Below are 14,064 nucleotides of genomic sequence, written 5' to 3'. Positions count from 1 at the left end.
TGTTAATCTAGGAGAAATAAAACCACACACCTGTTAGGATATTTGAGGATTTCAGCCATTTTAAGAAAGCAGTCTCTTCAGTTAGCTTAATTAGCTTAAGTCCTGCAAAGTAAAAGGTTAAAGTTGGAGATAATTATTTAAATCTATACCTCTTCCTCCCCTCTCATGCCTTTGAGTGATCCCTGACTATGCTTCAGGACTGACTATTATTTCCTCCAAGAAGCTTTCCCCGACCCTTGTAGTATCCAACAAGTGCTCTTTTCTTTGTGCTTTCTTGGTTCTGTTTTTACATAGGTCTCAGTGAAATGTAATTGTGTGACAGTTTCAAAGTCAGGGCATGTGTTTTATGCCTGTCTTACCCGGAAGCTCTGCAGAGGGCATGCACATGGTGGGTACTTAGTAAATGTTTGTTGGATTGCTGAGTCTGCCTCTGGCTTGGTATGGCTACCACAGTCCTTTGACCTTTACCTTAACCCTTGCCTCCTACTGGTCTTGCTGTGAGTATGGAGCAACTGACAAGAACAATCTCTTCCTCTGAGAAGAAGATTGCAGTTGCAAGTACAGTGATTATCTTTAAGATGTCCTGTCCTGCCAGCTGGCACAAGCTCCCTCCAATCTCTGCATTAGGCCACCTTGGACTAAGTTTTTCACATATTTTGCTTTCTTTTCTCTTCCCCTAACAGGGTTCCAAAAAGTCAAGAAGTCCTAATTGCACATGGCCAGTATAGCTAGTAGACAGGGTCTAGGCCTTCACTTAGAAGGTCATGAGCTTACGAGCAAGTAGTAGGCGGAGGCCTAGGGAAGGGAAAGGCGTTGCAACACCTACAAAGCCTTCACTAAAGAGACTACAGTTTTGAAGAAACCTTGGGTTAGTCATAAAAGCTTCTCTTAGAAATGAAGCTTTCAGGAAAAAATATTATCATAAATTGTTTTCCCTTTAATTTATTTAATAGTATAACCTGCTGCCTTTGCCCAGCTATGGTTTAGTGCCCAGCAAGAAACAACCAAAATGTTTGAGTTCTCTTTTGCCTAAGGTAGACTTTGCTTGGATATGGTTACTGTTGTTGGTAGTGATGTCATGAGGCGAGATGTCATCGAGAGTGTAACCTGTGAGAATCCATGTACCTTCAGATGAGAAATTGCCGAAGCTCTTGAGAGAGCTTGACTCTGGGGACTTCAGAGCTTTCCTGATCCTTGGCCCTGTGCTCTTTTCCAGACACTGTGCATCTTAGCCAACATAGCAGATGGGACAACAGCAAAAGAACTTATTATGACCAATGATGATATCCTGCAGAAAATCAAGTATTACATGGTGAGCCCTTGTCTCCTTTCACTGCAGAATTAGAAGATACAGACTGTAGCATTGTTAATTCAAAACAAATTAGGCATACATTTTTAAAAAGGGAAGAATAGACTACTCTGTGACAGATTCAAGGAATTCTCTTCCATCCTGAAGAAAAAGAAAAAAAACTAACTCCTTGGCCAGGCGCGGTGGCTCACACCTGTAATCCTAGCACTCTGGGAGGCCGAGGCGGGCGGATTGCTCGAGGTCAGGAGTTCAAAACCAGCCTGAGCAAGAGTGAGACCCCGTCTCTACCATAAATAGAAAGAAATTAATTGGCCAACTAATATATATATAGAAAAAATTAGCCGGGCATGGTGGCACATGCCTGTAGTCCCAGCTACTCGGGAGGCTGAGGCAGAAGGATTGCTTGAGCCCAGGAGTTTGAGGTTGCTGTGAGCTAGTTTGACGCCACAGCACTCACTCTACCTTGGGCAACAAAGCGAGACTCTGTCTCAAAAAACAAACAAACAACAACAAAAAAAACTAACTCCTTAAAGCTTGTACCATTTGTTAATATTATCACCCGCCACCCCACACACCACTCCTTGTCATATACTGATTGCCTCCCTCTTACTCAGTGAAGACTTGGGCTCTTGGCTTTCTTGCACCACCCCCATGGTGGATGAACTTTTTAGCCCCTGGTACCATAGTTCCTTTACCTGTTTGCTTCCAAACACAATCTGCTACCAACTGCCATGGCCGTACCCTGCATCTTATCACCAGAAACTGCCCCTTGCCAAAATCTGTATGTTAGACACCCCTCCTCTTTTCATTCTGTCAGTGTCTCCTAACAAAATTCTAACCATGGAGGAATCCTACCTTCCTCTCCTTGCCACACTGGTCTGTCTTCTCTTTGCCTGTCATATCAAAGCTAAGTGGCTCACATTTACAAAACCCAAATGGGCACTCAGTTCAGCCCTGCTTGGTGTCCTTCAGTGATCTACTATGCTGGCACCCTCATTCTTCTCAAGAATGGTTTCTTACCTGCTCCTCATTCTTTAGACCTCATCTCTTCCCTCCTCCATCACTCTCAACTTTTTGTTTTATTGAGAAAATACAAGTTAAAATCCTTCAGTGGCTCCCTCTTACCCTCTGAATTAAGTTCGTACTCCCTTATGATGGCCTGTCATGTCCTGCATGACATAACCCATCTATACTCCTAACTCATCCCATTCTTCTCTTCGTTTGTTCACTGCACTGGCCTCTTTCAATTCCTCAAAAGGGCTGTACTGTTTCCTGCCTCAGGATCTTCACACATGCTGGCTTGTCTGCATGGAAGACTTTTCTCCCCACTCCCCACTTCAGATCTCAGCTGAACCGACACTTCCTCGCTGGGCTCTTGCCTTTATGGTTTATTTGTTATTACTGCATTCTGTTCCTTTCTTTCAGAGCACTTAGCTCAGTTATAGTGATATATATTTCTTTGTGTGCCTACTGGCAGTCTCTTCTAAAACATAAGCTCCATAAGGACAAGGACCCTGTCACTTTTGTCTACAATTGTATATCCAGCACCTTTACAGTGCCTGGCCCTTGGCATATGCTCTATAAGTATTTGTTAAATGAAAACCTTACTGCTTCAAGCAGGAATTCCCTTATCTTTCCAATACCAGAGCCACATAGTATCTCTAATCTTTTGAAGGTTTTCCTTAACTTCTCATACCATCAAGGTATACCTATTTCTCTGTTGCTGTTCAAAGCCTTACTTCTTAAAAGCATCTTTTCTGCATATACTGTCTCCTTCATTACTTCTGAATTCATTCTTTAATCTACTTCTTCTGGCCTCTACTCCCATCACTCAACTGAAACTGTTCTAGTCAGGGTCACCAATCACCTCCATGATGCCAAATCCAAGGATACTTTTCTCCCCTTATCTAACCCCACTTAGGACAGCTGACTGTTTTCTCCTCCTGGAAACATCCTTTTCTCTTGGCTTTCATGACTCTATACTTCCCCACTTACCTCTGGACCCTCTTTTCTTCCCTCCTACATGCTCTCCTGAGACCAGTGGTTCACAACCTTCATTGCACAATAGGATCTCCTAGGGAGCTTTCAAAGGCTGTTGCTTTGTCTTCTCCCTCTCAATATTCTGATTTAATAGGCCTGGGATGTGGCCTGAATATCAGAACTTTTTTAAATTCCCTGGGTGGTTCTTATGTACAGACGTAGTTGAAAACCACTGGCTTCAGGGAATCTCAGTCACCCTCAAGGTCTTGTGTTGTCATGTCTATGCTGGTCATTTCTAAAATGCCTAGAGCTCTCTTTGAACTCTGGATTCATCCTCCTGCCTACTCAGCATCTTCATATGGCTGTCTGATAGCCTTTAAAGTTGATGTTTAAAAATAAATTCTTAAATATCTCCCCTGTACCTAAATTTCTCCTCTCCTGGTTGTTCCTGTTTAGTATAGTCTAACTCTGCCAGATATCCCATTGCTCAAACCTGAAGTCTATCTAGATTTCTTTAGCTCTGTCCCCTCCTTCTTCTAATTTATCAGCAAGTCCTATCAGCCTTTCCTCCAAAACTGATTTTGAATCTGTTTGTGTCTGTCACCGCTGCCTCCACCTTAGTCCAAGCCACAGCATCTCATGCCTGATTAACTATAATAATATTAGCCTCCCAGACACTTCTGCACTGTCACTCCAATCCCGTCAGCCCGAGTGTCCCTCCACCAATGAAATCTTTCAGGGCCTTCCTGTCAACTCCAAATGAAATCCAGAGTCCTTACCCTGCTCCACAAGGGCCCATAATTCGGCCATGACTACTTCTCTGAACATACAGCCCCTTCTTACCTCAGACCTTTTCAGGAACTTTTCCTCCTTGGAATTCCTAGCCCCTTGCTCTTTGCACATCTGGCACCTTCAATTCTTTAAGTCTCTGTTTAAATGTTGCCTTCTTCAAAGAGACCTTTTCTGTGCACTCCACCTAAATTCAGTTCCCATCTCTCTACCCTCTAGTTTTCTCTGCCATAGCAATTTGTTTCCTTTAAAAATATTTATTGAAATGAATGATGAATAAACTTATTTATAGTAAGTGCTTATTTATTATAGTATGTACAAGTTCATTTTTTCAACAGATAGTGTCTGATGATCTGAGGCTGGGAGCAGATGATAAGTTTTTTCTTAGTGGAGCCCCAGCTGAACATCTCTTTAAAAGTGTTAGTAGGTAAAAGAATGAATCACTAACCATAGAATTCTAATGGAGGAAGCCACGTCCATTTCATTGTCTCTGCTTAGTTGAAGTATAGTCCTACATGAGAAGATAAGTCAGTCTTAGCCTTGAAGAAACCATAGGGCATATTTTGCCAGTGATATTCACTAAGATGTACACAAATTATTTGAATGTACTGGGAGTTTTTTTTAATTAACCAATAGGAAAATTGTCCATAAAGATTGTTTTACTATTGGGTCCTCTTTCATTTAGGAGAAAGCACTCTATGTGGATAAATGTTCCAACTTAACCAGAAATGGTTGTACTTTCAGTACACAAAGAAAAATAAACAAGAATTATGTTTAGAAGAATAGGAGGCTCCTCAGCCGTGGTAGACATTTGATAAATCAGCTAGAGATTTGATCAAGTTTTTCAAGATATTCCTATAGAAATAGGAGTAATTTAATTATTTTAGAAGCTGAATATTTTAAATAATGATTCTTGTTTTCAGCAAGTGGTGTCAAAGGAGTAAACCATTTATAAATTGTATGTGAAGGTCTAGTTGTTGCAGAACTTCCTGACCATATCGTCACTTTCTTCTTCAAATGAATTATTGGTTCATTTGAAAGAGATAATCAATAGCTTAAGAGATATATACCAAATATTCATCCACCCAATTTGTTGCCTACTAGTGACCTGAAAACATAGCCTAGTCAAAAGCACAGCATTGTCATATGCCAATTTTTCTGTGTGCATGGGTTGAATCATAAATTGCATACTGTACCTATGGTCCCAGAGATGTTTTGTTTGGCCAGCCAGATGGTTTTTAAAATTTGAATTAAAATGTCTTTTGGCAAGGTTTACACTCCTCAATTTACCACATTCCCCATCATTCCATATTGTCGTTAGCCCAACCCTTTCACTCATTAGTGTTAAGTTCATGGCCTCTCACGACGTGTCAGTTTAAGGCCTCTGCCTCAGACTTTCAGACTATTGAAATTGCCTATGATAGGTCACCAAAAAAATGATCTAAAATGAGATTACCTCGATTTTTCCCCCTTTCTGCATCAATAGGGTCATTCACATGTGAAACTGCAGCTTGCCGCTATGTTTTGCATATCAAACCTCATATGGAATGAAGAGGAAGGTAAGAGATTGGTGAGATTATTTTGAAGAAAGTTATTAGAAGAAAGTTACACAGGGAGGATAGCAGGTGGCCCTGAGATCCTGAGCAGAGGCCTTGCTCACTGGACTACCTGACCCAAGCACCCTATAGAATTACCCTGGTGTGAGAATCAGTGGGACTAGCCTGAGGCAGCTGGACAGTTAACACTGAGCCCCTACTTTGGAGCCAACACTGTATCAGATTATAGGATGTGAGAGTGAGAAGTGAAAGTCCCTACCCTTGAGAGAGCTGATGAGGAGGATGGTGAGATGCACTTGATGTGTAGGAGAGGAGAGAGTGAGTGGGGGCATGTGCCTTTCATTATGAGCAGAGGAAGCACACATGAAGACTAAAGGCAGATAAGCATGATGGGGAGAAGAGGGTGTATTGGTGAGAAATGAGAAATACAATATGACTGATAAAGTGGCCAGTTGGAGTCCTCTATAGATCAGAGGTTCTTCCCTTTGGCTGCATAGTAGAATCAGCAGGCCAATTAAATCAAAATCTCTGGGGTTGGGCTCCAACCCAGGTCAAAGAGTTTCTTAAAGCTCCCCAGGTGATTCCAGTGTACAGCCAAGGTAGCAAACAAATGTAGGAGAGCAATGGATCTCAGTGCTGGGTTGGCTGCATTAGAATCACCTCCAAAACTTTTTAAAATGCAGGTTTCTGGGTTCCATTTTTAGAGATTCTTATTCACTGGGTCTAGCGAGGGCCAGCGCATGAGTGAGTTACTGTAGGCACTTCAGTGGGGAAGGTTCCAGGGGATTACCTCGCTTAGCAGCTATGTCCCGAACAAAGTACAAGGAGGCAAAACTGGATTCAACTCACAGACCTAGATACCACACACCAGCAGTGTATCAGGGAGACAGAGCCACCCTCAAGGAGGTCTTAGTCTAGTTGAAAGATAGGACAGAGTGCTATGAAATTGGAACTACCAATTATGCAAACTGAGAGATAGCAAAAACTGCTAGGAGGACAGAAGAGAGTGGCAGACAATAGAAGGAGGAAAACAAGACCTGTTTGGGGTAAGAAGAGCCTGGCCAAGCCAGGGCTGTGGGTATATCCTAAAAGAAGTGACTGAAGTTGGGAGTCAGTAGCACATGGCCTTGTACCAGGCTGAAGAATCTGACCTTGACCCTCTAGTCCATGGAGAAATTAGTGCAACAGCAGAACCCAGGATGGACTGCCAGGAGGTAGAAGGCTGCTGGAGAGTCAAAGCATGAGAGGCATCCTGCAGAGGGGAGGGTAGAGAACAAAGGAACTAAAGTAGTGGGGAGGGAAGGACACTGGTAAGGCTCTATCTAGGTTGTTGATTATACATTAGAGATCAGCTGCCTGTGTCATATTCCCAGTAACCTGCTAGCTTTAATTTTTTAGGTTCACAAGAACGTCAGGATAAATTACGAGACATGGGCATCGTAGATATTCTACATAAACTGAGTCAGTCACCAGATTCAAACCTTTGTGACAAGTGAGTATCAACGTAAAATAGCCTTGCTTTGAGATGTGTTAGAGTCTTTTGAAAGGATTTGAGTTGCTTAGTAATTCATATGGCCAAACATAAAATCTTTTAGGTTCTTAGATTTCCTTTATAATTTTCTGTGAGCCAACTGTGTGATCTTTGAGTAAGATATAAACTAATAGTTACCAAGTTATTAAAGACACCTTGCTCTAAATTAATATGAGTCTGGGCCATCTTAGTGGATAGGATCCATTCCCTTGATCATTAGAGTAGAAATGCATGTGGCCTTTTGGAAAGCAGAAAAAGCCAATAACAAAAACATTGATTAGCTCAAAACCTCAGTGAGCACCTGCCTTGTGCCAGCCTGGCCTAGCTGCTAGCAATACAGTAGTGACTAAGGAATACAGCAGTGACCACTAAGGAGTTCCTGTCCTTAAAGAACTCACCATTTCCTGGGGGAGGCAAGAGTTAGAACCAAAGAGCCAACTAACCTCAAAATATCCAAAAATGTTTTTCCTACCTGTATATCCTCCCTTGTGACAGCCTTCCTTTTCCAGCTCACTTCTGTGTATAATAACAAAGCAGGGAGCATCAGCTCTTTCATTCTCCAGACTCTTGAGCATGGCTCAGAAGCCCTTCAACCCCCATGGTCTGGCCCTACCATTGTTTTCCTTCACCCCACATGTTCACACTGTACGCCAGCTATATGCGCCCATGTACAGTGTCGCACCTTCATACACTTACACATTCTGTTCCATCTGATTTGCTATCCCAATTCCCTTTCCTCTGAGTCCCCATTCATTCAACAGATATTTCTTTTTAATACTTACTTTCTACCAGGCATTGTTGTAGGCATTGGAGATATAATGGTGAATAAAATTGATGAAAGCCTTTCTTTCATGGAATTTGCATTCTAATACAGGGGATAGACAATAAGCAAATGAATATGTAACACAATATCAGGTAATGAGAGGTACCATGAAGAAAAATAAAGCAAAGTAAGGGAATGTACAGTAAAGAAAGTTTCAATAGGTTAGTGAATAAAGGCCTCTCTTCTGAGGATGTAATTTGTGATCAGAGATCTGGATGAAATGAGGGAGATTTCATCTAGGCAACATTTAGAGGAAGATTATCCCAGTTGGAGGTGACAGTAGGTTCCAGGCCTTCGTGCAAGAGTGAACTTGACATGTTCAAGGAACAGCATGAGGAGTGGGGCTGGAGAAGAATAATGAGGGGGAAAGTGATAATAGGTGGGAGGAGCCAGATCAAGAAGATCCTTGTAGGCTATGGCAAGGACTTTGGCTTTTATTCAGTGTTTAATGGGAAGTCATTGAGGAGTTTTTAGAAGATGAGACATTGTTTGATTTGAATTTTTAAAAGATCGTTCTGGTGGCTATATAGAGAATCGTCTGTAGTAGGGCAAGAATAGAGGCAGGGAGACCAGTTAAAGGCTCTTCTAATAATGTAGGTAAGGAATGAGGGTGGTAGTGGTTGAAGTATTGAGAAGTAGTCAGATTTTGAATTTAATCTGAAGATAGAGCCAATGAGACTTGCTCATAGATTTGATATAGGATGTTAAAGATAGGAAAGAAAAAATGCCTAGGGTTTTAGCCTGAGCAACTGATAGAGGGTGTTGCCACTTGCCAAAATGGTGAGGAATGTAGGAGATGTGGGTTGGGGTAGGGAGAGTCAAGAGTTCTTATTTGGGCATGCCAACTTTAGGATGCCTGTTTCATATCCATGGGACTCCAGAGAGTAGGGTTGGGGATATAAATTTGGATAGTGTTTAAAGCTATGGAGCTGGGTGAAGTCGCCTAGGGTGAGTAAAAAGAGAGAGGAAGGCTAAGGATCAAGATCTGGGGCCCTGCAACATTTAGAGAATGATGAGAAAGATCCAGCAAAGGGGCAGAAGGAACAGTGAGGTAGGCGGAGACCCAGGCACATAAGGCGTCCTGAAAGCAAGAGAATAGAATGTCTAGAAAATGGCCATTAATCCTTCAAAACTCAGATCAGGTTGTCACCTCCTCCAGAAAGCCTTGCCTGACCACATCTGCACCTCCCCACCCCAGGCTTTGCCAGAGATCCTTCCGTGCTCCTACAGCATGTATAGAACACATCACACTGTATCTTGGCTGTCAACTTTTCTGGCTTCTCTACTGAAGAGAAGAGGCACTTAGTAACTGCTCAAGTGAATGGCTATCCCAGATTCTGTGGAGCATACAAAACAGACTGGGCCTCTGCCTCCCTGAAGCTTACCATTCTGTAGGTTAAAGAGACAAATCCCTGAATAAACTACAGTCCAAGGCTGCTGGTCAGATCATATAACATCAAAGTCAGGTCCAGCTGCATACTGAAGGCTAGATTTGAGCTTATACCTTGAGAGTGGAACTCTGCTTCTCCCTCCACAACTGCTGGCTTAAATGATGGACTCTGTCAGCCCATCTCTTCTACCTGAGAGCCAAGTTGTTCACTGGGCGTTTTCTCTCATATTTGTTCAGAAGTGAAAACAATTCTACTTAAAATAATCTCTGGGATGATCTAGAATGCTAAATGGCTTTACCAGCTTGAGGTGGGATAGGTTTGGCCTTGGCCTGCATTGCTTAGACCAGTCTGGTGCTATTTCTTCAAATTTGTGTGGCATATAAGTTTTCAGTTCTTCTTAAACTTAAATACCCATTAAAAGGATCAAGGTCTGAGCTAGCCAACCTAAGTCCATCTAAGGAAAGGTAATCTTGACTCCAAAACCATCTGTCTAAAAGACTCCTTAGATAATAATAGATAATAGAAAGGTAATAAAAGTACAGTCTCTGAAGCCCAGAATAATCAGACATAGCCAACCTCTGAGTAAGATCCAGAAGGAGTTTGAATTGGCAGCTTTAAAGAGTAATACAGGATGTCAGTCAAGACCCTCATGTGGACATTCCCATCATGGCACAGTAAAGTCTGTCGCCTAAAGAAGACATCTCTCAGGTTCAGTCTGTCTTGAAGGCTTGCGATCCTTTGACTTTCAAACATTTACAGATGAGGAGCTATTGCCAACCAGCCCTCTCCATCCCAGGCTCAGAGAGCCTCAGGACTGCAGGGGCCTGAGGCTCCCACTTCCATCCAAACTACTCTTCTCAGTCTCTTTATAGATTTGAGGAGTCAAATGGATGGTCTGTGGCATCATTCATAAACTTGTTTTTGCAAATATCCTTGTAGAACCCAGCTCACTCATAACTTGGTGACAGTCTGTCTAGGGCTTTCTGTTCTGATGGATTGGACTAGTCACGCCCATCCTCTTTAGAATCTTACATAATTGCAACAATACTCCTTAGTAAACTACTTTAAAAACTGTGGATGGTACCCATTACTTCACTGTAGAAACTGCACTTGAGTCCAGCTTATTGCATGCCTAGTCTACTTGGTATTACTTTCACTGGCTAATAGTACCTGAAAATTTTAGCCTTTTCTTCTACATCCTAGAAGAGGAGACCATTGGTAAGACCTGACTTCTTAACTCCCATAATTGAAGCATGCTTAGAAACTTTACCAAGCTTGTGATGAGAGTAGTAGAGGAGGCCTCCTTGGCCCCAACTCAAAGGAGGTCACTTCTGCAAGGATCAGGATAGCTTTATTTGTGGTCCCCAACCCCCAGCCCCGACCCAGTACTGATCCCTGGCCTGTTAGGAAGTGGGCATGTATCACCTTCTAGCTCCACACTGCATACCCCCAAACCATGCAAACCCCACCCCCCAAACTTCTGACCCTAGGTCCATGGAAAAATTGTCTTCTGTGAAACCAGCACCTGGTGCCAAAAAGGTTGGGGACTGCTGGCTTAAGTCACTGTTCACATTTTCTCTTTTTCCCTCCACCTGGCCACCTTCTTCCCTAATCACCATAACAGGCCACATCCCACATTGACCAGCTAAGGTGTCATCAGGTGTAATGAAAAGAACAAGATGAGATTGTAACCTTCTTCCACAGTCCTGAGGCATTGGAACCATGAGCCATGCACCTTCTAATCAGTACCTCAACACCTTTTTCCTTGGTCAGTTTTCCTTTTAGCGTCCCAGAATCATACATTGTCCTCCCTTAGTGTTGTGCATCACTATGTAAAATCCACATGGTAGTAAGAGAAAGTAAAGAATTCCAGGTCCATCACAACTATATGTCAGAGACAAAGGAAAACTATAGAATGTCAGCGCTTACAAGGGAATGTGGAATGTCACTGAGCCACAGCAGGTTTAAGAGCAAGAAGAGCCCTCTGAGAGAACCACAGGAAGAATATAGCCAGAGTGGGTTTGAGGTATCTGCTCACTACAGATCTCTGCTCCTTAAGGTGGGTGCCCACCTGGGCTCACTCCAGTTCCCTCTAGACCTCCCCAACTACCATCATAGCCACAGGTTTTTTCCCTCCTTTATAATTCTGAGATGATGGCTAACAGGAACTTTGTGATTTCAGGGCAAAGACAGCACTGCAGCAATACCTGGCATGATGGGAGCGCCCCCAGGCACCTGCGAGCATCCCGCATCCTTGTTTAAGGACGTGCAGGAACTAGCCTCATTTGATTCCTTCTATTTGCACAAGTCACCTTGGACTGCAGGGAGCTGTTTTGCAAAAGCAATTTAGTAGGCTTAGATCTCAAATTCATCTTGAGAACTTTTTTTTTGAGGTAGTGATTTCCTCAGAGGACTATTGTGTTTTGTTTTGGTTTTTTTTCTGAGCTACCTGGACTCTTTATTAGAACAATCAATCATTTTCCTTTGGACCTACAATTTTTTGCCTATGCTGCAGCCACTTTGTGAGAATGAGCATGTCTGTGTGAACACACAGGCATGCGCAAGAGTGTTTGTGCGTGTGTGCACGTGGGCCAGAATGAATGGATGCGTGTGTGTGGGATACCTCAGATTTTTCTTTTCTTATTTTGTGTGAAAATCTCTTTTCTACAGATTTTCCAGGGTTTAAGCATTGCTTGCTGTATAAAAAACTTTACTGAATTATATACAGTTTGAATGAAATGTTATTTTAAAAACAAAACAATTGTTAAGTGTTCCATAAAGGTTATGTTGAATTTTGGTCAGATGAATATTTGTAAGTAAAAAATATATGCATTTCTGAACCTCAACTTACATAGATTTTCTTTATAAAAAAAAAAAAAAGACAAAGAAAAAGTTGGCTATAGTTGGCCTGAATAACAGGCACTATACATGGTGCTGTGCAAAATAGTAAGCTAGCATCTTACTGCCGTCAATATTAGCAGGTACAGAGCCTTTTTTCAGCCTAATTCAATAAGTTCTCAGGCTTCCAAGTCAGATGTACAGGGAAGAGTATAGTGAGGTGACTGATTCACCATAGGTTCTTTGGACCATCAAAGGGAAATATAACTACTGATAGCGAAAGCCCAGCCAAGACTCTCATAGGCTACCCTTGACAGGAACTAGAGACTGACAACCTCCCAACTGTCTCCCAACTAAATCCTGCCATTGGTGTGACAATATCTGGCTGGATTTAGAACCAGTCATGGAAACTTATGCTCAAACTAAAAGTAGGTCATCATTTCCTGGAAACAGATCACCTTGTGCTTCCTGAAACAGCATATATCACTGTGAAACTAACGAATGTTCTACAGATACATCTGTAGAAAGAAGCAAAGAACAGGATAGGTTAGAGAGCTGTCTTTCTCTTAGCTATACTCAGCAAAATCCACACTAGTTGCTCAGGATCGCTAGTTGATGTGCTTCAGTAAATGAGATTGAAATTTTAGTAAAAGATGCAGCTAAGCTCTTTTCCTGCACGAAACTAAAAGCATTCAAGTTGAGAGTGGGGAAGGAAATCTCCCCAGAGTGACTGAAGATGGCTTCTTTTTACAGTGAGTGCTGTTAGCCCTTCTGCATCCCTTAGCTCTGGCACCGGCTCCGATTTCTGGGTCAGCTGCAAGGTGAGCTCAACAGAGGTTGCTCTTGGCTGTTTGGAGGTAGAACCAGCCTTCCTTTCTCTTTGCTAAAAGTATGTCAAAGGCATAATGGCTAGGATGCCAGGTCTGCAGTCCAGAAACTTGTGGTGAGTGTGTGCCAGTGACGGGACCCCACGCCTAACCACCAGCCACCCCTGTTGAGGTTGCTCATGTCACAGCCATCCTATCACCAACCTGTACCTTCCTTGGAAGATTAAATATGTTCGATTGCAAGTGAATGTTTTTAAAATGTATTTAATACAATTTTTCCTATTCTCAACATGACCACCCAAGATTCAAACACAGAGATTTCCAAGTTGTTATTTTTTCAGAACATCACTTATTTTAAAATCTGTCACAACAGGACTTGGGTTTTGTGCAGATATCAGACTGCTCATGTGAGAAAAACAATTTGAAGAAACCTAGTTTATTGGGAATAAAGCTGTATTTAGGCCCACTCATTTCTAGTACTGCAAAAATATCCATGGTTGACGTTTGTAACACTATAGTGTTGGTATTAAAAAGTACTCAGTAAATACAAAGAAACCAATAATTAATTGCTGAGACAATCTTGAACCCAAGTAGCATTAGAAAGTTGAAGGCCCAATGAAATAACACTTTCTGACTTAAACTCTGTGGATAAATCTTGCCTGTGGGTATAAACAGATGGTCAAATAAAAAATGCTTTACTATAATTAACTTCTCTGATTTGAATGAAGGGAAATGTATTTATTAAAACAAAGCTGTTTGCTGCTTTATGCAGGTGCAGTGTTCAGACAGCAAGGAAGTGGGAAGAATGGGACATGGTTTTATGTCTACACCCAAGTTCTTAACTAAGCTTCTCGCTCTCTCTAATACTGCATTCTGTTTCTCCTTTTGTGCCCTGATTGTAACCCAAAATTTATGAACTAGAAAAGAATGTCCAATTTAATAAGTTGCATTTTTTTCCTTAAGCACTTTATTCAGAACAATACATGTTCTTCTGGTAGTGTTTGGATAATATGATTTTAA

The 14,064-nt window shown here is 42.0% G+C and overlaps 1 protein-coding gene across 4 annotated transcripts in view; it reads left to right on the top strand.

Annotated features, from left to right (window-relative positions):
* Nucleotides 1-13,292, top strand: part of ARMC8 (armadillo repeat containing 8) — a 106,047-nt gene extending 92,755 nt beyond the window's left edge. For all 4 annotated transcript variants that reach the window (XM_076005207.1, XM_012787743.2, XM_012787739.2 and 1 more), the window contains 4 exons: nucleotides 1,217-1,312; nucleotides 5,565-5,637; nucleotides 7,033-7,126; nucleotides 11,562-13,292. In XM_076005207.1, coding sequence (XP_075861322.1) covers nucleotides 1,217-1,312; nucleotides 5,565-5,637; nucleotides 7,033-7,126; nucleotides 11,562-11,595 — 297 coding nt within the window. In that variant the 3' untranslated portion in view covers nucleotides 11,596-13,292. The remainder of the gene's footprint in view (nucleotides 1-1,216; nucleotides 1,313-5,564; nucleotides 5,638-7,032; nucleotides 7,127-11,561) is intronic.
* The last annotated feature ends 772 nt before the right edge of the window (nucleotides 13,293-14,064 follow it).

This window comes from Microcebus murinus, chromosome 1, assembly GCF_040939455.1.
Source record: "Microcebus murinus isolate Inina chromosome 1, M.murinus_Inina_mat1.0, whole genome shotgun sequence".
In the NCBI taxonomy this organism is placed as follows: domain Eukaryota; kingdom Metazoa; phylum Chordata; class Mammalia; order Primates; family Cheirogaleidae; genus Microcebus; species Microcebus murinus.
Note: the sequence above shows the minus strand (reverse complement) of the source record. Positions and strands in the feature narration are given on the sequence as shown.